Source organism: Triticum aestivum, chromosome 2D (genome assembly GCF_018294505.1).
Source record: "Triticum aestivum cultivar Chinese Spring chromosome 2D, IWGSC CS RefSeq v2.1, whole genome shotgun sequence".
Classification (NCBI taxonomy): domain Eukaryota; kingdom Viridiplantae; phylum Streptophyta; class Magnoliopsida; order Poales; family Poaceae; genus Triticum; species Triticum aestivum.
Genome location: NC_057799.1, coordinates 2,566,099 through 2,594,053, shown reverse-complemented (window position 1 = coordinate 2,594,053; position 27,955 = coordinate 2,566,099). Strand labels below are relative to the sequence as shown.

The window sequence follows — 27,955 nt, the reverse complement described above, 5'->3', positions numbered from 1 at the left end:
TGACAAATATGTTAGCATGGGGGTTTGATAAAGCCATGAAAAGATAGATCATCAACGGAGATCATGGGTGGTGGCTATCGGTGAGAAAATGGTGCTCAGTTCATGCGTCCCGAATCGTCCAGAGTTTGTCCCCAAGATATATAGATCCAAATTGTTGCAAGTTGTGGTTACACATATCATTAGCAGGGAATATTTCCATACACATTTTTTGGCAGGGACTAGTTCCATACACCTTAATACATAAAAAATGAGGTCATATGAACAATTACGTTAGCACACGGGATTGATAATAAAAGCCATGAAAAGACAGACCATCGGCAAGATCACGGGTGGCGGCAATCTTCGAGGAAATGATGCTCAGTTCATGCATATCCCAAGTAGATCCAAACTGTTGCTTGTTGTGGGTACGGCGTGAGAGTATCTAGCAGTACAATAGAATGGATGGAACCAATTACTAAGCAATTTTCCATCTCATGTTGGCATGTTGCTCAGTCCCTGAGAGGATGATGCATCATGAGCCAGTGCCAGAGTTGCTAAGTAGATGTAGACCAGTTAAACAAATATACATGCTGATCCCAGTTGCTCACCTGCCCCAGTAGCTTAACTGCCCTAGGCCCCAGTTCATCCTTGGTTCCCTTGTCCCTCTCTCTTAATCAATTAATGTTAACGTCATGCTCATCGACGTGTCGTACGGCATTGCTATTATTATCTAAGATAATTTCTGCGGGCCGGGGAACATGGATTTTGGTTTCTTGCCCATAGCTTGGATTGGGATGGTACGTAGCGGGGCACATGGAGGCAGATTGGTGTATGTACCACACCACTCACACTGACATGGACATAACATATGCTCATGAGCCTCTGTATTTGGCACAACTGATAGAAGAGAATCCAGATGAACGCGCGTCGAGATTCGGGCGGTACGACGGAGAACCCACGCCGGTCCCTGGCATCCACCATGATGTGTTGATCAAACTTGAATCTCCAACCAAAAACAACACCAATACCAATTGACCTACATCTTCGAGTCGTATGGTGTTATTTATTTGATTATTTATTATAAGATTTATTATTTCTGTGGGGAGAGGAATTTCGGTTTCTTGCCAATAACTTGGGTTGAGATGCTATAGCAGCAGTAGCAGGGCACATGGATGCGGATTGGTACTCACACTGACATGGACATATTATACACTATATGCAGCTGTATTTGCAAAAAAAAGGAGAGGCAAAACTGGTAAAAGAGAAGCCGGACAAATGCGCGTCGAGATTCGTGCGATACCGAGAAGCCACATGGCAGCCATGTGTGTGTGCATGCATTATTCAGAGCAGTGAAGAGGAATCCATGCATATGTTAGGTGCGAGGCATCTGCAGCGCCGAGCTAGCAGCTGCCCTGCAAGGCTCCATCCCCATGCAACAAAACCCCAGCCACAGTGCTGGAGCTGGACCCTGCAATGCAATGCATGTTCTCTCTCTCTCTCTCACCAAAAGATCAAGGCCACAGCAGAGGAGGAAGAAAAGTGAAACATGGGGCTCATCAGCTTATCCATCTAGATGATAGATAGATAACCCCAAGTGCAACTGGGTTCAGGGCCTGTACTTTACTTTGCAGTCCAGAGGGAGAAGATGAACAAAACAACCAATAATTGGGAGGACTATTGGTTTCAACAATGGATGGGCGCTGATGGATGCATGCATGTTTATGTGTGCCTGATGATCATCATTATCATCAGTGTTTCTGACATGCCTGCGTTGCACGCACTCACTTGCCCTGCTGCAGCCTGCAGATCCGTGGACGCAATAACTTCATACTGAGATGTGGGGGTAAAAAGGTGATCCACATGTATGCATGTAGGTGATCTGAATGATCTCTCGAGACTGTTTACATGTCAATGCAACCATGTTCACCATGATGGACCACAGCACCGGAGACAGGTCAAGCCAACTGCCTCTCCCAGGGGCTCCATCAACAACAAGCCATTTATTTGCACTTTGAGTTGATCAATCACCCTCCTTTTTTACCTGCTTTGTGAAAAAGTGAGCAAAAAACACTTCACCACCCACCGACCGCCGAGGAATCTCGCAAGAATCCAACAAGGGTGATACAAATGTGCCCCAACAAAAGGGGGGCCATGTTCTTCTAGTTGCCAGCTTGCCATGGCTCAAGCCAGTTTCCAGACTCTGATCAATGTGGAAGTACAGACAGAGTTGCTCTTACAGTGTACCATCAGTTCAATACAATTGACACCACAACGTCCAAGTCCCTGTTTGTTCATGGGGTTGTCAAAGATGCCGCTATCCGCATCTGGTCAAACCAGCGGCACATTACATGCATGGCGTCTTCTCAGGGATGACTCACTGGAATCTGCTGAGAAAGCCGGCATTCCCCTCCTGTGTGAGGTATCATCTGACGGCAAAGGAAGATCATGCCTCCTCGTCGCTGTCGTTTCCGAAGACGGAAGGGACTTTCGTGGCAATCTTTGGCTTCTTGCTCATGTTGCCAACAGGTGCCTGTGCATTCATAGAAGGAATAGCTCAGTTAGATTGATCAACAAAATTTTAAAAACTAAAAAAAGTGCAATGCAAATAATTTAACCATTTGGAACAAGCAGGAGACATATGTGGAATTAGTGAACAGGAGGTATAACCGTATAAGTAAGACCAACCCATTCATGTTCAAAAACATGAATGCCTGAACGCAAGCAGACACCATTTGTTTTTTTTACTCATGAGCTAATCTGCTCTTTTTTTTTATGGGTAGAAAAACTTTATTTCTCAAATAATAGACATATCATTTACAACAAGTTTTGAAATAAAATCGGGAATTAAAGCCTCCCAAGAACTAGAAGATCTATTGGTAAAAGAATTCTTTGCTAGTTCATCCGCAACTTGATTTTTTTTACTCATGAGCTAATCTGCTCTCTTTAGTTTGAAAAAAATAGAAAAGTGTATTTCAAGTTATATTTTTTTCCAAAGTAAACTCATATAGAAGTGAGTACTCCCTCCGTCTGAAAATACTTGTCGGAGAAATAGATAAAAATGGATGTATTTAGAACTAAAATACGTCTAGATACATCCATTTTTCTGACAAGTATTTCCGGACGGAGGGAGTATTTTTCTCTGGTCTGCACAAATGGTGACTGTTTGAGCAACGAATTTATTTTCTTTGCACAGCACACAATTGCATGAAATTTACAAAGTACCCGCATATTTGCAACAAGTACATGTGGTATTCTTTGCACTGTGACAAAAAAAATGCTGTTTCTGAAGCAGGAGCAGAACATGCTCAAGCTCAGTTTAGAGTTACCAGAATGCAAGAACAATACCCTTTACTTTCCATAGAGTCATATCAGCTGAACAGATGTGGTGTTGATGTGGGATACCTTGGAAGGGGTCATTTTGGAGAAGCCAAATTTCAACGTTCGACGCTGATCCTGATTGCCCGGGGTAGGCATGTTCTTTGGCGTAGCTTGCTCTCCTGAGATCTCTGGTTGTTCTTGTTTCTCTTTCTGCTGTTTTCTATGAGCATCTGCCCTGTGAGTTCCATTAAGGAAAATTACAAGTTCAATACAGATTCAATGAATTCCTCAGGAAAAAACAAACAGTCATCATGTTTTATTAATTGAGGATGAAGTACAGAATTCATACAGTTGGGCAAATTTTGCCAGCTCCTTCTCTTCTCGCTGCTGCTCACGTTTCTGCCTATCATCACGGTTGCCACTGCCGCCGCTTTGCATCTCTTTCATTTCCTTGAACCTCTGCAGAACCAGAATATACAAAGTGTCATGTTAGGGAAAGGATACATAAGGTATCAACAGCAACAAACGTATGGCCCAAAAATCAAAACAATCAGAAAATAAAAATCATTTAAAAGGAAATGCAACGGACTTAGTGTTGCAAATGCATTACCTTCCTATGATTATGGTCATATGAGCTTAGATGGCTCTCAAATTCATATGCCAGCTTGTACTGCTTATTACATAGGTTGCAAAAGAATGTCTTCTGTATCTCCTTAACCTCACTGCGGATTTTCTGCTCACGTTCTGCTGTGACCTGGATTGTCATGATTCGCACCAAGCAGGGAAAAGAAGCCACCAAATAAAAAGTGCACAGGATGCTAAAAAATTCATGAGGGTTGATGCTACAACTCCATATCCAAATGGCACACCAGCATAGGTGCTATGCAGCGCCGACAATCAGATAGCGGTTCTCACAGCTGAAGCATCAACCCGGAAGAATCTCAAAAGAAAATACAGAAATTAGCACTCAGTGTGTGATTGCGCACCTCACGCTTCTTAATATGCTCTTCAGTCTCCTCAAGTTCAACATTTAATCTCTTTCTTTGTACATTGTCCTCAGCTGTGAAGAAGTCATCCTGCTCTTGCTTCCCCACTCCTAATTTTGCATCCCTGATACCAGCTTTTATTGGCTCTAGTATACCTGCATCGAAACAAAGTAATGTATTGTTGAGGTGCAGGAACTAGAAGGCAATGCTAGATTGTAAAACGTCTTTGGAAGAACAAAATATCATCTCAGATGAAACTATAGCGTAAGTTTAGAACAAAACATGAGACAGAAATAAAAGAAAATATTCAGATTTTCAGTAATATGAAGCACTAGATATACTATGGTTACCAAAGTTGGCGAGAAAACTACTGCAGATTAATCTTCTCCGGGTTTTTTTAGAGTAGAATAAAAGCTACAGTGTGTGCTGTGAGCCTGTGACGGTGGTAGCGTACTAATGTCCTTCAGAGCATTAAAGGAGCCAGAGACTAAATTCTAACTGGAACTTGCTTTACGTTAAGGTCGTAATCATTTGTCAACAGCACTCGAATTCAGTCGGGGCAGCTCTCAAACAGTGCAACTGACTTCTACTAGACTACTAGTACTCCGATTCAAAGTCCAAGTGCACTCATTCGATACACCAGAACTTTATAGAAACACATACAAATGTGCCAAAGAACATCAACATCGATAAGTCCCAAGTTCCAATGGCATGGCCAGAGCCTCTGCATCAAGCACTCCGCCCTTCCGGATCAATCAATATGGACTTGTTGTACATTGCAGTATCCTCATCTTTGTTTCCTTTAGTTCCTCTCTCATTCTACTGTCCGGTTCCAGGTTTAGTGATTGATTTGATCTGAAGGCTTAGGAGGCAGAGAGCCTACATTGATGGGGTTTCACAGGGGTCAGCAAAGAGTTGGTGCACTTTCCATGGGGATCAATGACGACAAGGGATGCCACGCTCTCTGAGATGACATAAGCGCTTGCCACCTGCCGCAAACTCGCTTTCATGCATGACTTGTTTTAAGCATCGTCGAGACTCAACGGGTCCAGAAGATTGTACACCGATGGCCCCTGCAACCTAGACCACTGGACCAACATGATGACACCAATCAATGGTTGATACTCCCTCCGTAAAGAAATATAAGAGCACAATTTTCTTTACGGAGGGAGTACTACACTTCGATCCTAGGATTGAAAATGTCAAATTGGCAAACTATATAGTAGTGCATGCATGGCAGCAATTGTGGACTACTATTGCATTGATGAATGATACCACCTTTCTCCAAACACAAAACTCTCGACACTTGCCCAAAAGCTTCCCTAGACAAGCTTAAAATTCAGCAAAACCACAGCTATGGGAACTAACATGGTGTCAGTCAGCTAACAAAACCAGCATCGACATTATGCCGTAGGTCATGCAGCTGGGCTGCTGGGATGTCAACAACAGCCTCTGCTATGCCTTCAGCTACTGATTCTACTAATTATTGGCTCTAGCTGCATCGGGACAACGAAATGTATTGTTGAGGTGCAGGAACTAGAAGGCAATGCTAAATTGTGAGCCTTCTTCTTTGGTCAATGATGCTATGTCGTGGAAAAGAACAAAATAGCATCTCAGATGAAAAACTACAGCAGTGAGTTTAGAACAAAAGATGATGCAGGAACGACAGAGAACGTTCAATTTTCGGTCATATGAGGTACTCCCTCTGATCCAAAATAAGTGTCACAGTTTTGAACTAAGGTTAGTTCAACCTTAGTCCAAAACTGCTACACTTATTATGGATCAGAGGGAGTACCAGATATGCTCCTGTTACCTGAGTCAACGAGCAAGCTACTGCAGATTAATCCTCTCTGGATCTTTTATAGTAGAACAAAGCATTAAATCTACAGTGTGTGCTGGGATGGTGGTAGCAGACTTATATCCTTTAGAGCATTATTAAAAGAGTCAGAGGCTAAATTCTAACCGCAACTTGTTGATTTACACTAAGCTTGTTTTCATTTGTTAACAGCAGTCAAACTAGGCCACACAGCTCTTAAACAGGGAAACTGACTTCTATGGCAGCAAGTGTGGACTATTGTGCCGACGAATGACAACACCCTATCTCCAAACCCAAAACTCTCTGACACTTAGCTCGCCTAAACGTGCCCTATACAGGCTTAAAATCCATGGAAACCACAACCAAGGAAATGAACATGGTGGCCGTCAGCTAACAAAAACCAGATCAATTGACATTACGCTGTCTGTCCTGCGGCTTCAGCATCAATAACAACCTCTGATATACGTCTTGCGTTGCTGATCCTACCAATTATGCCATTTGCAACTATAATTACTAACCCATGAGTTGGAATACAATGACGATGGAGTCTGAAAGAACGATGATGATGGTTGACCAACACAAAACTACAGCAGGTTCAATGACTGAAGCTGAATCCTAACAAAAACTTGTTGCTTTCACCTAAGTTTGTTTTCATTTGTTAACAACAGTCAGACTAGGCCACACAGCTCTCAAACAGGACAACCGGCTAGTATAGCAGAAACTGTGGACTACTATTGCATTGACAAATGACAACCCCCTTTCTCCAAACCCCAAAACTCTCGACGCTTGGCTCGCCTAAACATGTCCCTCGACAAGCTTATAAAATCCATCAAAACCAAGCAAGGAAACTAACATGGTGGTCAGCCTGCCAGCTAATAAAACCAGGTCAATCGACAATACGCCGTATGCCTGCTGCGTCTTGCTATACTTGTTGGGCTACTCATTGTACCAAATATGTGACTTGGAATTACTAAGCGATGAGGTCGAACACGATGGCGACGGAGTCTGAAACAAGCAAGTAGGATGAGTGACGACACATGACAGAGCTACAGGTTTGCATCACTGAAGTGAATCTAGAGGGAGGGTAAACAAGAAAGAGGTGAGAGCAGAGGAAAGAAACCTTGCTCGTTCTTGCCGAGGCCCTTGCCGGACTTCCATCCCATCTTCTGCAGCAGCCTGAAGCCGACGTTGGAGGCGGCGAGCCGCGTGTCGACGGAGGCCTGCTCCAGCCCCTCCGTGTCCAGGTTCTCCACCGGCCGGTGGCCCCTCGGCAGCCGGAACTCCACCTCCTCGTCCAGCCGGTCGTACCCTCCCCCGTACTCGCCCTCCTTCCCAGAGGGCGGCGGGTTCTTGCTGCCGCTGCCGATGCCGCCGTGGTAAGACCGATTCTCCTGCGCAGCGCGAGTCAGATGAGACGGCGGCGGATCCGCAGCGCGAGTCGGTCAGAGGAAAGCAAAGCACTCACCATGGCTCGCTAGGGTCTTCGCCGGCGACGAGGGTGTGGGGATTGGCTTTGACGATGGGCTCCCTCCTCTCTCTTTCCCTTCTAAGATAAGAAGAATCGTTGGCGGGCCCGGCCCGGAAGTGGTCTGGATGGGCCCGGTTCGGCCCAGCCCAGTCTTGTATCTGGGACGAGGTTTGTTAGCGACCCGGCCCGCGTGTTAAACCCTCGTCTGGTCCCGTCTCCCTCCCCCCTCCGCCGACACCAATGGCGCAGCCGCCGCCGCCGACGGCGGTGATACCGCGGGAGGCGTGGCAGGGGTGCAGCGTGCTCCTCGACGTCAACGACGGCGACCGCCTCGCCTTCTTCCGCCTCACCCCCGGCGCGTATGCACCTCTCCCCTCCTTCCCCTCTTTAGCTTCCTGCTCCGGACGAAACCCTAGCTAGCTGTCCGTGCGGCCGCGCTGACGTGTTTCTCTCTGCTGTTGTGTTGTGTGGTGTGGCGGCGCAGGACGGTGAAGATAGGGGACAAGAGCTGCTCGCTGCAGCCGCTGCTCGGCCGCCCCTTCGGCTCCCTCTTCCGGGTCGGCCCCGACGGCCTCCTCCCCTGCCAAGGCAAGGATGAGTATGTTAGTCTTTTCCCTTCCACTTCATCTCTTCACTCTACTAGTTAATAACAATGGCTGGCACTGCTTGATTGGTGCAGACGATGGTAAGCCGCGAGACGCCGGCGCCGCGCAGGATGAGACCAGGGACAATAGGTCCCTGGTCGACAACAACACCGCGCAGACGCTGTCCAGCGAGGACATAGAGGCGATGAAGCGGTGAGGACCCGACCGACCGTTTTCCATGTGTCCTGGCTCACCAGCATATTTATCTGTCTGTTCTCTGTCATTTAATGAGATCTTGGCGTCGTGCGGTTTTAATAGGGAGGGTGCGAGCGGCGACGCGATCGTGGAGGCGTTGATAGCGAATAGCTCCACATTTGGAAATAAGACCGTGTTCTCACAAGTGAGTACGGCTTACTTATTGGCTAGCTGATTCCTTGCTGTTTTGGAGGACGCTGAGGGCTGATTTCGTTTGATCGTTCTGGCTGCAGGAGAAATACAAGCTCAAGAAACAAAAGAAATATGCGCCTAAAGTGCTCTTGCGACGCCCCTCTACCCGAAGGTATCTCATGCCGCCCTTTTTCGTGCCAGGAAAAATATCAATATCTTTTTGAAAGCGAATACTGTCAAACCTGTTGTGCTGTATGAGTCATGAGCGTGGCAATCACGTATGGGAGCATATGTAGTGTTTATGTGAATACAAAGATACATCTTCTGATGAGCCCTTTGTAGTGGATGTTTGGTCCAAACTAGTGAACCAATATCTCTGAACTCTCAAGTATCTTCTTAACTGAAGTTTGAAGATTGTTGTACTGTATGAATGAAGTAGGAGAAGTAGGAAAAAATCATTGATTAATTTATAATTTCGTACAACAATTGACGAAAACACATCTAGCGTATAGGCTGTTGCTCTCTATTTCCACATCACCACCATCTCTCTATGGCAGTAATCCAGTCTGTTGTGCTTAATTTTACATAGCCCAGCCAACCTTAGGTCACACCAACTTCTACCAGGTAGTGGGCTACAATGTGCAATTTGAAGGCATTTGAATACACGCTTCCTCTGTGTTTTTCATCAAGAGATGCAGGAACATAATGATTATATATGCTATCATCATTCATCAATACAACCGAATGTGTGCTTCTTAATCTCAATATGACATGGAACATGGTGTATCAATTGATAAAGTGCGTAGAGAGGGAAAATAACAAGACTAAAACGAAATGTTTGTGAACTTATAGCCTGTGGAATTTGAGTCGCACAGCTGCTCTTTTGAATATTTTTGTATCCTCAGTTTCATTAAAAGTGGTGGTATAGGGTATTCAGAACAAGAAATAGCTTGTGGCTGCATAAAAGTCGCAATGCAAATTAATTTGTTAAGTTGACATATGGATATGTTGTTGGTTGGGATGGGGATGGGAGGGTTTTAATTTTCTCTTAATAGAGCATGTAAGTTTTCCAGCTTTTGACTTGAAAGATTACCAGGTGAACTGGATTTAACTCAGTTATTTGGAAAGTTGGCATAATTTTGAAATAATATTGTTGTAACTTATATTTGCAAGTGTTTGGCACTTGAACAAATAATTGCCTTTTAAATTATGCTCATTGGATTTAGCATATACTACTAGAAGTGGAAGGTGTGCAAAATTATCTAATATTTCTGTTCCCTTTTATGCTACAGCATTTGTGAGACATATTTCAAGAAGTATCCAGCTCGAATAGGGTAATTAATTCCCTTTCATTTCTTGCTGGAGCCAATCTATTTTTTTCCTTTTCATCATCAGTCAATTTCTTGATCTTGTTTCCTAGAAACAACGGAAGTGTATAGCTATAGCACTTAGTTACATAACACTGTCTTTTCTGTGTTCCTCAGGTTTATGCGAGTTGATACGCTCTCGCTCTTGTTGTCAATGGCAAATGTTGGTGCATATTCAGATGTGCTTGCCGTTGATATGGTTGGGGGTTTAGTTGTTGGAGCTGTAGCTGAACGCTTAGGAGGTAAATTATGCTTGTGCATCACCATTTTAATGCAAACAAATGTTAGTTACAATAATTATTGATTGTATCTGTTATTTCTATTATAGGTACAGGATATGTTTGTAGCACATATCTTGGATCAGCGCCCAGCTCCATAGACATAATAAGAATGTATAATTTGAACAGTGAGATGACCAGCAGGTAAATCCATTTCTTTAGCACTATATGGCTTCTCATTTGAAGATGTTTCTCATTTAAGGAGATAATCAGTTAGAGAACCTTTGGATTGCAAGCAGGAGTATAAATTCATACATCAATCTGAAACACTACTTCTTACCCTTAAAGTGTCTATAAGAGCATACTATGAATGTTGGTAAATACAGATTTTCAGTACCATTCTTATCATTATGTATTATATCTTGAAGTGTCATCTATTATTTTTATCACTATGAACATGGAACTGTATGAAGCAGTTGAAAATTATAACTGAAGTAGCAAGTGCCCAATCCAATACTTCAGTATATAATTCATATAATTCTTAAGAGTTGCAATTATAATGATCATAAACACCCTCCATTCAGGATTTTCCAGGCACCACTTAGCGACCTGTGCTCCTTGAAAACATCTGGCGATGCTCCTGGTAGCATTCAAGGTGATGAACCTGGTGTAGTACCAGACGAGAGTTTTCAGTCATCCCTGGAAAAACCATCTGATACAGAAGTATCAGATGGGAATGCGCAGTCAACGACAGCGCAGCCAATTGATATAGAGGCCCCTGAGCCTGCAACGGATGAGCACCTTAATCAAGGTGACATTTCTATGCCGGGTAAGCAGTGATCAATCTATTACGAAGAACTTTCCATGAGAGTGGGATGTTCGATCTACTGATGCTATTTTGATCTGTAGATTGCAAAGGAAGTAATGGCAATTCAATAGCTCCCAAAGCGCCGAGAGCAGGAAAAGCACCCTCACCGGAGAGGATGAAATATTGGGGAGAACATGGCTTTAGCAGGTAACGTGAAATATACTCCATCAGTAGAAAACAGCTGCCGTATGCGTCTAAATATTTTCATTAATATACTGGTTTTTTGTTAATGTAGTTTGATTGTTGCTGCTCCGGGACATGAGGTGGAGAGTGTGGTTGCTGATTTGCTTCCACTCTTGTCTTATTCGGCCCCATTTGCCATTTATCACCAGTATCTTCAGGTAAATCATTGTTCTTTACAATTGATACAGATGCCAGTTCCTACAAAATGTTTGTCTTGCGGCATTTCTGCAGATTACTTTCCTTTATAGGTTGAGTTTTCTTTTAAAGAATATCCTGTCGCTTCCCTGAAACATTAGCTTATGTGTTAAATTGACCCTTTCTTTGTTTTATCCTTGTTTCTGTTTGCTCATTTTGTAAAATGTGGTTTTGCTGTTACTTATCTTTTGCTTTCTGGTGTCTACATGCAGCCTCTTGCGACTTGCATGCATAGTTTGCAAGTATCGAAAATGGCTATTGGGTTACAGATAACTGAACCCTGGCTTCGAGAGTATCAGGTCAGTATGCTGGGCAGTTTTCTTCTTCTTGTTTTTATAAGCCTGCTTAATAATACCTCTTGCCAATAAGGAATGTAGAGTAATAAAATGTTTAAAGGTCCATATATGGATACCTGTCTGAAGCCTAAATTACCAAAGCATGGCTGTTTATAAACCAATTTTGTTGCCACCCTACTTGAGTACTAATAACTGCTGGGTTGTGTGGTGTGTGATGAGCAACAAAATTGGTTTATAAATGCGAAAAAATGGCATCTGAATTATAAATGTTACTTATAAATTCAACAAGGGTCTGTGACTAGTGTCACGAATTATGCAGGTAAATCATCTATAAAAACCAGAAACTGTGGTGATTTCCTTGTTTTTTTCAATCTCCCTTGCTTCTGGATGCAGGTCCTTCCATCGCGCAGCCACCCACACATGCAGATGAACGCATTTGGTGGGTATATCTTGAGCGGCATCCGGGTACACAAGCCAGACCCCTTGGGAGCACGAGTGCAAGAGAAGTCATCTGGCGCAACGGAGAGCATGCTTGTCTCGTTGTAACTTCTTTTTTCTACGGGTTGCAGCGATACGGTTTGCGTTGCGGCCTAGCTAGGTCGGAGGAGTATACTTGTAAACAAGTATGTCTTGCATCCTTCCCCTGTGGGAAGGACATGTAACATATGCCGGCCGGCATTCGCCTGTGTTGTAACTGTGGTCATTTCACATCCCAGTTTTGATTAGTTCACTCTCGTACCAGTGGAACATTGATAGGCCATGGACATGGTTTTCCGCACCGCCCGTTTACCGCTTCCTCTAAGAAATTTACCACCATGAATGCTGAATCATACCTAGTGACTTTGCCTAGCCAACTTGTTCTGTTGTCCGAAGAAACTTGATCCGTTTTGCTGTTCATCAGAGTCAACCCTCTTTGAATGAGAAAACGAATTTGGAAAAACTAATATGAAGCACACATTTAGTTAGTCTGCAAAAGCATATTTCAATGTAAAAGCTTTGGTAGTAAAATTTTGACTTCTTTCCAGTGGGCAAGGTTTGGGTTTTCGGTACTAGGAACTCAAATATCTGAAATTTCAAAAACTACTCAGAATTGTTCTGAGATTTCTTATTAAATTTTGAGAAAAAATATCTGCTATATTTGAATTTGATTTCAAGCGTGTCAAAAGATTTCATATCAATTTTCTTTTGATACCCACTGAAACTACCAATGAAATGGTGAACTCTTTTTTGTAGCTTTGACAACACTTGAGGTAAGAGTCAAGGCCATGGAAATTATCCCGCCATTGCTAACTCTCGCCCATTAGTTCGAAAACTACATATGGGTGTGAATATCTGGTTTTATATATTTGAGGGTTATCGCTCCGCTAAGAATTTGGAGGTGAAAAGGATCCTCTCCTGAATTTTGTCAGAAGTACTACATGTTTTTCCCTACATACTGGTGATGCTAAGCAGAGAACACATTCTGATGATGCTAAGTAGTTGGTGAAGGAAGGATTTCATGCTAGTTAGAGCTGACAAGCCAAGTAACAGTTCAGTGTAACTAGAAGGAAAGGCGCCTTGCTGTGCCGTCACGACTCGAGAAGTAAATATGGATGCTGATAGAATGTCTCATCAGATGATGACAATGATAATTTATATGTAGCATGTCTAAGATGTTTCATCACTTCAAAAGAGAAACTTCATTGTGTACAACATCACAAAGTTAACAGCTGCTACCAGTTCTGAAGCACAAGACCATGCAGTTCATGGAGAAGAAAAGAAGCTCATATATTTGACGAGCATCTTGAGCCGCTCGATGCACAAAATGCAGTAAAATGGTACTCCTCTCCTCTCCTATGGTGATGATGATATCTTGGGCCCTAATTTGGCGATGATCTACAGGATTTCCAGAACACAACTGAAGGTCATGGCTTCAAGCAAGCCAGATGAGATCAGCAGCATTCTTCTCCTGAGAGGAACAAGTAGCAGCAAAGGAGTGACAAGACCCAACTAGTTGACAAAACTAAATTACTCTCAGATCACACCTAGCAGCCAGGTGAATTCAGAGGATGGCCGTGACAGAGAATATATAGTGAATTAAGGATACACGTTCACGCCAGCCAGGACATGGCGGCTGGGATTTACCCCAAGTACAGGAAGTTGAGCTCCAGGGCTATCAGATCGATCTGGCGTTTTGTACCCGTTACAACCAGTGAAAGGTAACTTCTTTTTTGAGCTAGTGAAAGGTAGCTTTTATAATGCTAATAATGTAAAAGCTGCTGAACAAGGAGACAGTAAAAGTAATTCAAATAGTGGCAGCTCTAGTCTTCAGAGCCGTTGGATGCACGATCAAGGGTGTGGCAGTGTGTCGGAACTCCGTGGAAAGTGGTGGTACGTTGCTGTTAGATTTGATTGAAGATAACCGTTGGGTGTCGATTTCTTCAGATAACATGAGAAGTGTCGATTTCTTCAGAAGATGCAGTCTGGTTGTTTCTGAAAAGGAGATGTGTAAGTAATTGGCATGGTTCTGCCGGTCAGGGTCAGATTATTTTATATTGTACCACACTAATACTGAATGACCGAGATACTAACCTAGGAAAGGCTTCTTCTTCATTAGCATTCTTATTCCGTAGACTCGCAATTCAATTCCTTGGCAGCACTCCAATTCTGAAACGTTTTCCAAGTTGGTTAAGCTACTAACGAGAACATGTCAGCTAAGCTAGTGTACTTCTTGCAGAGTTGCATTTCATTGTGGCCTAATTACCTCACATGAATAAACGTTCTGCTGGAGTTGCAGTTCTTGGCGAGAACCGTGAGTACAAAACCTTCACCAATTACTCACACCTGCAAAATTCGACCAGCCATTCGATCAGCTGATTATTCATAGCGCCCCTCTACACAGAGCAGACATACATAGCCTCCTTCTTACCTTTGCAGTGTCAGTTTTTCGTGATGAAAGGCTGTCATCTGCACATTAAGGAAATGGTAATCTTTCTTGTTTGCCATTATGGCCTGCCCAGATGAGTTGCTTGTTAGTTAGTACAAAAGCATCATCCCTCCGTGTGATTAAAATGAAGCAGATCTGAATATTTAGACCTGACCTTGATCCTTTTCTTGCACAATGCAGCAGCAAACACGGGGATACCTTCGAAAATATCATATGCAACAACAGCTTGACAATGCGCTTTGGGGGATGCTATTGGCAATGGCTGCAGCAACTCCACAGCGACCAGCATGCGCTTAAGATGGATTTGGCACACTGCATCAGAGAAAGAATAGAATAAGGGGCAAGGTATCAAAGATGTCACAAGGAACAGTTGACAGTTAAAACTTAAAACTGCATCCACACCTTTCCCCGAACTCAATCTTTTTCTTCCGAGGAGATTCATCTACAAAACGGAGCAAACATCATAACTGAGATTAGCTAACCAACAGTACATGAATGTCTGACTGAAATAGGTAAAAATATATCAGGGCAAGGTACTTACAGTCCCATCAGTAGATAGGCAGGTTTCGCATGTAAATAGTTGGGGGCACCAAGTAAATTCCCGGCATTAATCGACATCCTGATTCACTGTTAATAAAGGTAATTTACATATTAATGTTATACCAAGATGGAACACGTAATAAACTAGTGTTATTTATAAATATAGGCTACGATCATGCACCTTAGTGCCATAGTGGAATTTTACAGTTTCAAAATTATACATGACCTGCAATGCATTACCTTGAGAGTGCTACTGCTGCCTATGCTCTAAACTGGCTCCACACATGCACTGATATTCTTCTGAAGATCCTATATGCCATTAAACAACAACAGTTATGACAGATGCAAGAATACCTTGTATTATTAGAATGTAGACTGAATTGAAAAACTGCAAACCTATCAGCTGCAAGTATACCTGGATGGCAAAACTTCAAACATGATCAGCAGCAAAACACTGACAATCCGTTGTTTTCCAAAATTATGCCAGATGATCCATTGGTCCCTAACACTGAAGATTTTACAGGCATACCTTCAGTCTTCATGAGTTTTGGACAAAATGTAACATAAGTGGCTTGAAATCCCACCAAATAAACATAAGAACACCTGAACAGCAAGCCAACAGAAACTAGAAATGCAAGAACACCTGGTACTGACAGCAACATAGCAGTATATGAAAAGAAAAAATCACCTTAATATCAGTAGCTTGACCCGAAGTCTCATTTATTCCTTACTGATGTCCTACTGCTATTTTGAAACTTGCTGTCTCATTTATTCCATAATTATTCCTTACTGCTGATGATATGAACAACATGCCATGCACATTATCCAAAATAGATACAATGATTTTCTTTGCCCTTCATCTATGCTTGTTATGTTGACATGGTAATCCAGTAGTGTGGTGAAGCTCCCCGCATTATGAACAATGCCAAATTATGCTATTGATATTTTGAACTTACTCTTTATTTTCTAATTTGAAATTGGATAGAATTGACAGAACAGTTATCATCTTTGTTTATACACGTGCAAAACCTGTCATCTCTCTGCTTTGTTTCAGGGTGATATGCCTGATGGCATGCATAAGTCTGCTGAAGGCTGTGAGACAAACCCAACATATATTGCAGCAAAGAAGGCAAAACATCTTGAAGATAGCGAGACAACCCTAAAGTCTTGTCTTGATGCAGTGTTCAAGTTACTTGAGACTAACAGTCAGACAAGCTCACAGAATTCGTTGTCTGAATCAGTTCGACTTCTTCAGTCCCAAGTTCTAGCAGAAAGACATTCTGCAACTCAACTTCGACTTGAAGTCCTATCTCTAAGAAAGATTGCGGAGAACACCAATGAGAACCTCATCGCTAAACAGCTACACCTGGAAGCTATGACCGACATGCTAGGCCGGTCTCACAGCCTTGCTCAGCAGCTTGCGCAGCAGTTCCCCCGCAAGGCTAACCTTTCTTGACCTGTCTTGGAAGTGGTCTCAGTTCAGTATTATTTTGTTACGCCGCAATGGTGCCCAGTTTTTGTAATCTGCTTCTTCGTTGCGCTTTATGATCACTGGTGGCGAAATTCGATGCCCAGTGGATGTAATATACCTTAAATCCTTTATTGTATAGTGTAGGTTTATTCTTAGTTACTATGCCGTAATTTCTTTATTGTATAGAGTAGGTTTGTTCTTAACTCCTACTAGTTACTGCCATCATTCGCTATCTGAAAAAAAAATCAGATGTAGTCGACCGGACCGAAACATTCGACTCTAACGGGCCAGGTTTTAGCGGGCCACAATTGGGCCGGCCTGCGTCTTTCTTGGGCCCGAATGATTGGGGCCTTCACACATTGCGCCAGGCCCAAACTTACACCGGCCTATATTTTAGTTGGGCCTTTTGTTGACCCAGCGCTTAGTTTGGCCCAGGTAGCGTTGGGCCATTAACAGGCTGAATATTGTACTGGCCTGTTACGGCCGAGATGAAACCACGGGCCTTTAGCAGGCCAAAATGCATGTTGGGCCTCAATTTTCACTAGTCGTCGACGGGCCTTCAGCAGGCTGAAATGTAGACCGGGCCGTTTTGGGCCCAGTTAGCTCACGGGCCGTTACCAGGCCGAAACATATCTCGGGCCTTAGTTGGCCCACTGATATCATGGGCCTTTAAGAGGCCGAAAGCTTAGCACAGGCATCAACGGGCCGAATTACACGACATGCCTTTAACAGGCCCAAAGTCACGTTGGGCTTAACTGTTGCCACCTTTAGCACGGGCCGTTAGTGGGCCCGATGTCCCGTCGGACCATATATGGCCCATGGGCAGCACGGGCCATTCCCAGGCCGAAAGTCACACCGGGCTGAAATGGGCCCATGTCTACACCAGGCCTCTAACAGGCCGAAAGTCACTGGGCTGTAGTTGGGCCCAAATATTCGGCGAACAATTAACGGGCCCACAAAAATCTTGTGGGCCTTTACCTGGGCCGGCCCATTATGGCCCGCGAAATCTTGTGGGCCTTTAGCTGGGTCAGCCCATTATGGTCCGCAAAATCTCGTGGGCCTTTAGCTGGGCCAGCCCATTATGGTCCGCAAAATCTTGTGGGCCTTTAGTTGGGCCGGCCCATTTAAACTTGATGGGCCGTGCCACGTGTCGACGTATCATAGGCGCCTTCTGTCCAATGAGTGGATGACATCTGTCCCAACGATGAGCCGACACGTGTTTCCTCCAGCCAATGATGATTTTACACGTGGAAAATCCCCATTGGTCGCGGCTGTTAACGGGTTATCGGATCCAAAACCCGACCCGATAGCTTAACGGCGTTCCGTTACGGTGGATGCCACGTGTCGGTCACCCTTGACGAAAGCACTTCTGTGACGCGCGATTTATCGTCATGGAAGTGGACACTTCCGTGATGATAATTTTGGTAATGTCATGGAACACTTCTACGACAGCACAGGTATGACTATCTTGATTCTGTCATAAATTTGTCATGGATGTACATGCATGACAAAAAACGCGACCTACTTTGACAAACACGTATCATCACGGAAGTGTATTTTTTTGTAGTGGTATGACAACAGACTGCACGAATCTCAGCTGTGCCAAACGGGCAGGATGGATGGGAGAAAACACAGTGTTATTGGGCAGGATCTCAGGAAAAGGGCAAAGTGGAAAACACAAGAAAGTATGTTTGTATTACCTTGGATCAGAAGTCTATCATGACTTTGGGGATGGTTCCCATTAACCCCCTCCACTGCTGTTTTAGCTCCTGGTTGGAGCACCATCTGACATTTAGCTCTTGCAGTAATTTGGGGAGGCCATCGTTGGGTAATGACGAGATGCTTGGACAGTGGTTGATTGATAATTCCTTGAGGCCGGTAAAGTTGCGCAGCCCTGCAGGGAGGAGGAGCAGAAGGGCGTTCTCTTGCTCCCTGCTGAAGCGCTTCATCCCTTTGTAGTCCCACCCATAAAGTTCCAGCTTGGTGAGGGCAGAAGAGAAGAAGCTGCAGACGGGTGCTCCTTTATGTTGAAAGGGCGTTCCTTTATGTTTTACACTCATCTATTTCCAATTTGGAGAGCTTTGGGAGGTGGGGGAGGAGATCTGTCAATTCCTCCCCACTATTACCATTTAAGTCCCAGATCCGCATATGCTCAATAGGGAGCTGCCATTCCACATCACCCTGACCTCCTAGTGGCCCAACCAGAGCATCTGAATGAAATACAAACAATGTCTTCAAGGAGGTTAGCATCAGAAGGTGCTTCAACTCCAGACGTGGGCACCTGTTGAGTGTGAGCTTCTCAAGACATGTTTCTTTATCAAAAATTAACACTTGGTCTATGCTATGCAAATCACTCTCTCCAATAATTTCCACTTCTGCTCCATTGGATGATTTTGAGTACGTAAACTCCTTTAGCATCTTTGCACATCGTATCGTGACACAGCGTAGACGTTCAATCCAAGAGATGGGAATCACTGACGAGAATTCTGGACAGTCCCATATCTCAAGCTTTTGTAGTTTGGGAAACCAAAGTGGGAGCTGCCTTTCCACATCACCCTGGCCTCCTAGTAGTCCAACCAGATCATCTGAGCTTTTTACAATCAATTTCTTCAGTGACGTTAGCATCAGAAGGTGCTTCAACTCCAGAGGTGGGCACATCTCCAGTGTCAGTTCCCCAAGACCTGTGTCTTTATCAAAAACTAACACTTGGTCTAAGCTACGCAGATCACCCTTTCCAATAATTTCCAATTCTGCTCCATCAGATGATTTTGAGTATGCAAACTTCTCTAGTTGCTTTACAGATTTCATCGTGACAGAACACAAACTTTCAATCCAGGAGATGGGAATCACTGACGAGAATTCTGGACAGTATAGTACCTCAAGCTCTTGTAGTTTCGGAAACCAATCTGGGGAAACAATGTGGTTTGAGAAAGGAAACCCCAAGAGTTTTGAGCAATCTCTAATAATCAGCACTTGCAAAAGAGGGAACATATGAGTATCCAGTGGCAACAAGTCTCCACCCAGGGAAGAGCCTTCTTTGGCTGGGTAAAGCCATTTTCGAAAACTTCCTAGGCTAATGAGTTCAAGCTTTATTAGCATGCAAAAGCTCTCCTCTATAATAAACTCCTTCGGTCCAGTAATGTCCTCCAACCTCAGTTCACGAAGATCCCACGCCTTCCCTAAAGAAGGGAAAACATCCCAAGAAACACCATCAAGATAAAGAAATTGTAGAGCCTCAACAGTGAAGTCATCACCCAGCCATGTTGGACAAGAAGGGCCTCCGTGCCCTCTAATGCACAACACTTGAATATCTCCATGTGGTTGAAGTCTCTCAAGAACCACTGCTTCCACACCAGGCTCAACACTTGTCCGCCCACTATCCCATTCCAATGTTAACTTCCTCAAATATTTTTTCTCCATCAGTTTTGCTTGACCTGCTTCTTCTACAGTATCTATCTTCTCAAGGTTGTAGATGCCAAGCTCCCTTAGCTTTGTCAAGTGCTCTAGTTGCTGTGGTTCAAACCCTTCGCTTTTTTTGTTAACTTCAAATACCTTTAACTCTTCTAAGAGTTTAAGTTTTCCCACACAATAAATATCAGAATGAAGCCCATTATATGGGACATAAAAATGGCATAATTTGGCAAGGTTGCTCATGTTTTCGGGCAAATCATGACTGCCACCCCACAATCGAAGATCTAAAATTCTTAAATGATAAAATTTTGAGATGCTAAGTGGTAAATGCATCTGACTCTCATCTGTCCCTAAACATAGGTATCGTAGGTGGACTAGTCCTGAAAAGTTATGTAACATTGACTCCACTGAACAAAGCATGCTGGGCAAACGAAGAACATGAAGAACATTCACTTTCCCAAAAAAATCACCAAATATCTTGACAAAACCTTCATCCAATTTTCCAAATAACATCAATGTATGTAAATGTTCAACCTTAAATCTTGTCTTCAGTTCTTCCAATTCACTCTTTAATTTTTCACCAGACACTTCATCATATTTCCCTAAGTCATCTGTGCTTATAGACAAGTGACAGGTGGTTGGCTGAATCTCCATTGATCCAACACTAGGGAGACGTAAACTAAGACAATCATAAGATGCAACCTTCAATGCCAAATCATGCAGTAGGTCATGCATAACATAACGCATACCATAATTAGGTTTCTCCTCTCTGAAAAATCCATGGATGACTAACTCATTTAAATTGCTCAAACCTATGTCTTCAAATGTTTGGTTTTGACCACTAGATACCAAAATATCTAGTGGCACAAGAGAGAGAGTCTACCTTGATACCTTGTGATGTGCGGCGGTCCAGATCCAGGTGCTGCCGTCGCCGAGAGTCTCTCGGCGACGGAGATGCAGGCAAGGGGGAGGAGATGAAGCAAAGCAGCAGGGGGCGAAGGCAGGGAGAAGAGAGCAAGCGGCAGAGAGAGGGCGAGTTAGTGAGTGTTTCGTCCTCAAACGGATCTGATGTACATTGGATGCTCATTGTTATCTAGTACTCCCTCCGTTCCAAAATAGATGACTCAACTTTGTACTAACTTTAGTACAAACTTGGATCATCTATTTTGGAATGGAGGGAGTAAGTAGTATACTAATTAAGTATTAGCGGGATAGCTGCACTTGTCACATGGATTTAAAAAGATAGGCTAGTGGCTGTCATGTGCTACAGATAAACTTCTCCCTCCATCCAGTGTACTTGGCCTTCACGTATTTTGAGATTCGAAATTGGTTTGGCCAACAAAATGCAGGGTATCCGCCACAACAAACATGTCACTGAATTTGTACTCGAATAAAGTTTCCAATGCTATAATTATTATGACATATGGCTCATGTGTTATTGGTCAAACTATTGGATAAGGTTGAATCACAAAATATGAAAATGTCATGTAAACCGCCGATGTGTTAAGCCAAGACTTTGGTCAACAACTGCTCTACTAACATGTACTCCCTCCGTCCCATAATATAAGACATTTTTGCAAGCTAACATAGCTTGCAAAAACATCTAATATTGTGGGACGGAGGTGTTAGCTTGCAAAAACATCTAATATTGTGGGACAGAGGGAGTAATTAGTAAAAGGTGCGAGCTATTTAGTGGCATGTAGGCGTTGGTCCATATAAACAAGAGAGATGTGTGTGTGTGTGTGTGTGTATCTAGATATGAGCTACTACCTTTACTTGCTATGCTATATGATGTCTCCCAATTTGTATTGGTGATCAGCAGGTACAAATCATCAACTGAACTAATCGCTACCCAAGCAAATTAAGCAATAGTTAAAACAAGACTGGGCCAGCTGCGGGTCTCATGCTGGTGGCGTTGCGGTCTTCAAGGCCAGATGGCCGGCACAAGGACATGCCATGTGAATGAGCTTGGTAAGCGAGTGTTAATTAATCAGCGATTAGACAAAGCTAACGCGGTATATCTGCTTTGCTTGAAAAGCACAAGTGTGAGGCGAAAGCACTAGGCAGCTGCACAAAGCCAAAAGTAGTTCTGCAGTAATAATAATCAGGCTATTAGCTCCACTTGTCACACAGACTCAAAAAATGGACAGCTACAAATAACTAGTAATAATAACCAATAGGAAAAGTAACTCCTGTCGCCCCATAATATACTCTGTACCTATCGGGGAGAGGCTCGCTGGTCTTTTTAAGAGGAATACAACATGTATTTTGATACATTAGCCCAAGGCTCTGCTAAACAGTTGTTCTACTAACATGTGCTCTATATGTTAAAGATAGATTTTACCACTCCATTAAAAACAGAGTAGAGAGAGCAGCGTGCAAGGCTGTACGACAGGCAAGTTTGAGAGTGCTAACAACACTGGACATCCATTCGACCTCTGCAGCTATGTCTGGAGTTGATAGGAGTGAGGGTGGGATCAAAGGATTACATTTGGTTTGGCTGCTGGACTTGGCAAGCGAATGGGCTCATTCAGTATTGAAGTCTCTAGTGATATAGTACTAGTGCCACTGAACTGAAGGAGCCTCAGTTGTGGTGCCCCTGAAGAAGTGATCAAGCTCAGGCCAGGCGGGCCAGCGATATGCTTGAGCCAAAGATGTGTATGTCCATCTACACATTGCTCCCACCTGATCTGATCAACAAAACTAATTGCAACTCTAAGAGTAAAATAAAGACTAGGCTCTGGGTCTGGCGCTGGTGGTGTTGCGGTCTTCAAGGCACAAGCACATGCCATCTGAACGAGCTTGGTAAGCAAGTGTTAAAAGACAGGCAGCTAGACTCGAGTTGATGATATTATAGTACTTGAATTGGTTCCCACAAGGCCCAGCTCTATTCGTTTCAAGCTCAAGCTCGTCTCTTTGATGTATGGTGGCCATTAGTACTTAATTTATGGGTACGTGCTGTATTCCACTGGAGGCAATTGGGTGGTTGGTTGATGACCCTTGTGCTCGAGCTAGCGGAAGGAACCTTGTGGGAATAAACGCAAGCACCTGCAGGGCGCGGGCAGAGCGGTGAGAGCTGACCTCCTTGTTGGTGGCGCTTGCTTCCAGTTCCAGTCCCAGCGGATGGAGGAGAGGGCAGGCGGGCGACCATGCCGACAGCGGGGAGCAGAACAGCAGGACTGGAAGACGAGGCGCCGTTGGGCGTCTCCTCGCCGTCGCCACCGTGGTCGGGACAGAGCAGGGAGGAGGGAATGGTGGTGGGTTTTTTTTTGGAGGAATTTTTTTTTGAGGAATGGGAATGGTGGTGGGTGGGTTGGGTTGGTCGAAGGTGGGCCAGGGCGGTGCTGTCACTGTTCAAGGGTATCCTCATCAGAACTAAAACAAAAAAAATGTAACACTAGTGCCTTGTATAGCGAAAATTCATTTCTGCACTCGAGCTCATCTGCACCCGCACTGATGAAGAAAGACAAATTGGAGGTCTGTACAAATGTATATTGTTCATGTACTGTTTTGGTCCGATTTGTCTTTTTTGCTGAGAGCTGCTCGGATGTCCAAATGACTTGAAATTCGGAGCGGGCCTCACGCATCAAATTGTCTACCACATAAAAAAATGGAATTTTTTGAATTTGTTTTAAATTTTTTACGATTTTTTCTCTAACCAGGTGCATAGTTGCATTCTCTCAGGAAAAAAAAATCTCAAAAAACTAGTGCATCCATTTGTATTTGTAGGTGCTAGTTAAATAAACTACTCCCTCCGATCCTAAACATATGCCATTTTCGAGGTTTTAATATGAACTACATACGGAGCAAAATGAGGAAATCTATAATCTAGAATATGCATATGTATGTCTGTATGTAGTTTGTACGAAATATCTAAAAAGGATTATATTTAAAAACGAAGGGCTTAGATAACACCCCGCGCGTTGTCACTGAAAAACTAGTATACCAAGCTGTAAAATCTCACTATGTGTATACAGCACCCCCGTGCGGATATGGTGTTTAGTTTAGGGGTCAACATCGGAGATGTCCTTAGATCATCTCTAGCAGACCCGTAAAAAACGTCAGCAAGATGAAAAGGGGTCCATATTAGATACCGCAAAACGTCCTCGTCCTATAAAAGTTATACAGCTCCACTAAATAAGGCATCTTGTCCCGTAGATAACTAGGATTGGAGGCAGTTTTTGCAGGGACCTATAAAAAACAAAAAATAATTGGCGATGGGGAACTTTCAGCTCCCGCACCTTCCTTCCTTGCCACCGCCACCATAGTCCGATCTTGATTCCGGCCATTCCTGCCAGCTCAGGAAGGGGAGGAGACCTCCGACCAATTCGACCCAGGCGCGTTGCCGTCGTCTGGGCTGGCGGACATCAGCCACAAGCAGCTGCTGCCGCATCCAAGCTACTACTGCTGCCGCATCCAAGCTGCTGGTGCTGCTACCGCCATGCGGCTATCGCCGCAAGCAGGTGCTGCCGCCACTAGCATTACATGTCTCGTCTCAGAGGGGACGTTGTCGATCAACACAAAGTCACCACTTCTTCTTGCAGTCGCTGCGAGCTCATGGGCAGCTTCTTGTTGATTCCACTATTGTCTAACATTTTAATAAAGTTTTTCTTTGGAAAAATAAACTATCAAGCTAGATAAAGCTAACCGAACGGGATTTCCAGGCGTCGTTTATTTGTCATTTACATCCCTGACAAGAAATGGTGGATTCCATCGATGGTGGGCCACTTCGGTGTTGTTACTGTGTTGCATGGCCGATCATGTACAGACGCTGTCTGAACCCCCCCCCCCCCTCCTCTCATGTTTTTGTCGTACATCGAAGTAGTAATTAGTATTTGGATGCATCAATACATGTATGATGTAAAACCTTTTTGTTTTTTATCAATTATGAACAAATTTAAAATGTGTGAATATTTTTCTACAAAAATGCTAACATGTTTGACAAGATATGAGTATTTCCCAAAACTTCTGTGAGCATTAGGAAAATATGATAGTTTTAAGAAAATGCATACATTTTTTTAAAACTTGATTAACATTTTGTAAAATTATAAAAGTTAGGTTTTGCCCAAAAGGTCCACAGTCCTTGCGTTTTTAAGTGGAGTCTGGCTGGCTTCATGGAGAAGTTCTGGACGACGCTCATGCGTCAAAGTGTCGACGAATTGCATAGGTGGGCCGCACCAGTTCAGCGTCTGCGCTCGTTACAGGAGCTTTCCTGATTTTCTCTGCGGGTTTCTTTATTTTCTTTGGGTTTTATTGTTTTCTCTATTTTTTTGAGTGAACGTATTGAATAAGTTTTGAACATTTTTTAGAAATTTGCAACTTAAAAAAATAGTGAACAATCTTTAAAACTTGAGAATATTTTACAAACTTCGTAAACATTTTTTAGAATAAAACTTGAAAGTAAACAAAAATAAAAAAACCATTATAGAAGGAAATGAAAACTAAAAAAACTCTGGAAAACTGTAAACCGGACCTCCACCAAACAAACTTAGAAAAATGTTGGGGGTTGAGACGCTTCCACAAATCTAATAGGCAGACACTGTTGGACTGGCGCAGGGGTGTCACTGACCAGGGAGAACCATAATGACATAAACACAAGCAGCTCATTGGGCAGGTAGGCAAGCGGACACATATATTCCGTACCATGCATAGGATGGCATCAATCTTGTTGGACACAGCACGCCTGTAGCATCTCAAGAAAAAAAATCTAAAATTTGGAATGTTAATAAATAAAGATAAGTATTTAAAATTTCTTGATTTTTTTATTATTTTTCAGGATTTTAAGCTCTTGGAGTATGAAAATTATATATAAAAAAAGAGAGAATAAAAGGACCTCCTCAACTATTAAATTTAAATTAAAGTTTCTTCTTCACGTATTCAAACCAACCCAAAATAGAAATGAGAGAAGATAACATGACTTTAATCAAATAATAATACTTGGACGCTTTCATATTTATTTGGATTTTCTTTGGTGCCTTTTTAAATATTTACAGCCATTTTCTAATTTAGAACAAATTACAAGGCTTAAAAAGTTGAAAATGATTTCAATATTATCGGATTATTTATTTGGAGTTCAAAAATATTTTCCAGAGTATATAAAAACTAGACTATTTTTAACGTGGTATTTTTTGTATTCTATTTAGCGTTGGAAAATTATTCCTAGACTCTAAATATTTCAGTTGGTTTTAAAAAAATTGCTGGTACATTTCCAAATTTGGTTTGAAGTAAATGTCCAAAATCATATTCTAAACTCAAAAGTAGAAAACTAAAACGAAAAGGAAAAAACCTTAAAGGCCCAGCCCAGCCTGGAAGTCACAGAACTATCCAACGCTCGACGGATCGCACAACCACTGCATGTCACAGCCCTGCAGCCCACATCCCCACTGCACAGAACTACCTTGAACAACTTTTTGAAAAACTCGAACAAGTTTTGAATGTTGTGGACAATTTTTGTTCCGCCACAAAACAATTAAATGGGCGAATAGTTTTTTAAAATACGAATTTATTTTGAAAAGATGAACAATTTTCAGAATCTTGATTGTTTTGAAAAACCAAAGAATTTTTAAGCCCAACTTTTTTGAAAAAATTACGACATTTTTTAATTTGTGAACACGTTTTGAAATTTGTGACCATTTTCAAAAAACGTAAATCCCTTTTTTAAGTGAATAATTTTTGAAATTATTATTAATTGTTTTGGAAAAATTAATAAAACCAAATAAATCAAAAAACCAAAAAGAAAAGAAAAAAGAGAATCATAAAAAACGAAAAAGAAAAGTAGAAAGCCTACGGCGAGTTCGGAAGTGGTGTGGGGTTTTAATTCAAAGAAAGTAATTTGAATAGCTACAAATTTCTTCTGTCTGGTAGAAGGTCCATATACTAACTTCGTTCCAAAAATAAGTGTCATGATTTCAGTTTAAATTTGAACTAAAATCAAGAAACTTATTTTAAAATGGAGAAAGTAGTTAGAAATTTCTCTAAATGCAAATAAGGAAAGAAAGAAACGTCCAACCAGCGTTCTGGTGCGTCGTCGAAATTAAGCTCAATTTTGTGATGGAGCAACAGCACACCCGTCAAAAGGGTTACCTAGAAGAAAAAACTAGTAGGCCAAATCAAGGAGAACATAAGCACCACCTTTGGCAAATGTTGAGATGCATAGGGTGGCTACAGCAATCAACACAGCCCCCCCCCCCCCCCCCCCCCCCCCCCCACACACACACACACAAAAAAAAACAATCAACACAGGCAGAGATACTTTAGTAGTCCAAGTAATTAAGCAAGCATTCATCGAGTATGTATGATTGGGAAGCAGGGGAGATGATCATAGTAGCACCAATTGCCAACACAGTTACTCTCCTTAGTTAACTACTACTTGTTTACGAGCCAGGTTCTACTTCACGGGGTCTCCGATCAGATAGGTTGAGTTACCACCATGGCAACTCATGTGGGTCTCATACCCACCCCCTCGATGTTTTTCTATCATAACACGTGATAGCCATTTAGTAAAGGGATCTGCCAAATTCTTAGCCGACTAGATATAATCCAATGTTATCACTCTGGAGGTTTTTTCACGTTAAATCTTGTGCCACATGTGCATGTTTTTCTGTATTATTTTGCTGCTTACTTGTTGGTTGAAGATGTCCTCAAAGTTGATTACAAGTGTAGTGTGGATATTTGCCGTGTAGGTGAACTTGTGCAACACATCTTTGTTGTCCAGCCCCGAGTAGGCCGTGTGCCCCATTGTACCTTGGTGGCAATCGAGTCCTAAAACCACGAAAGGTGGCACGCCTTGGTGAAGTTACAGCCGGCGTTTGGAATGGCATGCGTTCACCCGGGTGAAGTCGGTTGTTGACCGATCCTCCCAATCTATTTGGGTTGCTGTTGGTCGGCACAGTGCTGTACGGTGGCGATTGCTGTGGTTAATGCGGTTTCATAGCTCAGCAGC

General features: G+C 42.9%; 3 protein-coding genes across 4 annotated transcripts; 1 reads left to right on the top strand and 2 right to left on the bottom strand.

The window, feature by feature from the left end:
* Window positions 1–2,074: 2,074 nt before the first annotated feature.
* LOC123050937 (G patch domain-containing protein 8) lies at window positions 2,075–7,799 on the bottom strand. Its single transcript, XM_044473658.1, has 7 exons — window positions 7,565–7,799; window positions 7,220–7,490; window positions 4,284–4,438; window positions 3,908–4,051; window positions 3,647–3,756; window positions 3,382–3,532; window positions 2,075–2,509 (listed from the first exon to the last, which is right to left on the bottom strand). Exons 1-7 carry the CDS (start codon window positions 7,565–7,567, stop codon window positions 2,423–2,425), a joined length of 921 nt encoding a protein of 306 aa, XP_044329593.1. The 5' UTR covers window positions 7,568–7,799; the 3' UTR covers window positions 2,075–2,422.
* LOC123050935 (tRNA (adenine(58)-N(1))-methyltransferase non-catalytic subunit TRM6) lies at window positions 7,741–12,414 on the top strand. 2 transcript variants are annotated; one of them, XM_044473650.1, is made up of 13 exons: window positions 7,741–7,926; window positions 8,052–8,155; window positions 8,247–8,364; window positions 8,470–8,551; window positions 8,640–8,710; window positions 9,831–9,872; window positions 10,023–10,147; window positions 10,234–10,327; window positions 10,708–10,952; window positions 11,033–11,138; window positions 11,227–11,332; window positions 11,582–11,668; window positions 12,059–12,414. In XM_044473650.1, the coding sequence occupies exons 1-13, from the start codon at window positions 7,808–7,810 to the stop codon at window positions 12,209–12,211; spliced, it is 1,452 nt and encodes a 483-aa protein (XP_044329585.1). In that variant the 5' UTR covers window positions 7,741–7,807; the 3' UTR covers window positions 12,212–12,414. The 2 variants fall into 2 exon arrangements, with proteins under 2 accessions (XP_044329585.1, XP_044329586.1); XM_044473651.1 differs by lacking the exon at window positions 7,741–7,926 and having other exon boundaries at window positions 8,147–8,165.
* Window positions 12,415–13,723: 1,309 nt separating this feature from the next.
* LOC123050897 (putative disease resistance protein RGA4) lies at window positions 13,724–27,751 on the bottom strand. The gene is made up of 11 exons (XM_044473613.1): window positions 27,635–27,751; window positions 18,303–20,892; window positions 15,547–15,639; window positions 15,372–15,440; window positions 15,133–15,218; window positions 14,994–15,033; window positions 14,746–14,903; window positions 14,574–14,656; window positions 14,409–14,488; window positions 14,237–14,311; window positions 13,724–14,137 (listed from the first exon to the last, which is right to left on the bottom strand). Exons 1-2 carry the CDS (start codon window positions 27,749–27,751, stop codon window positions 18,646–18,648), a joined length of 2,364 nt encoding a protein of 787 aa, XP_044329548.1. The 3' UTR covers window positions 13,724–14,137; window positions 14,237–14,311; window positions 14,409–14,488; window positions 14,574–14,656; window positions 14,746–14,903; window positions 14,994–15,033; window positions 15,133–15,218; window positions 15,372–15,440; window positions 15,547–15,639; window positions 18,303–18,645.
* Between the last annotated feature and the right edge of the window lie 204 nt (window positions 27,752–27,955).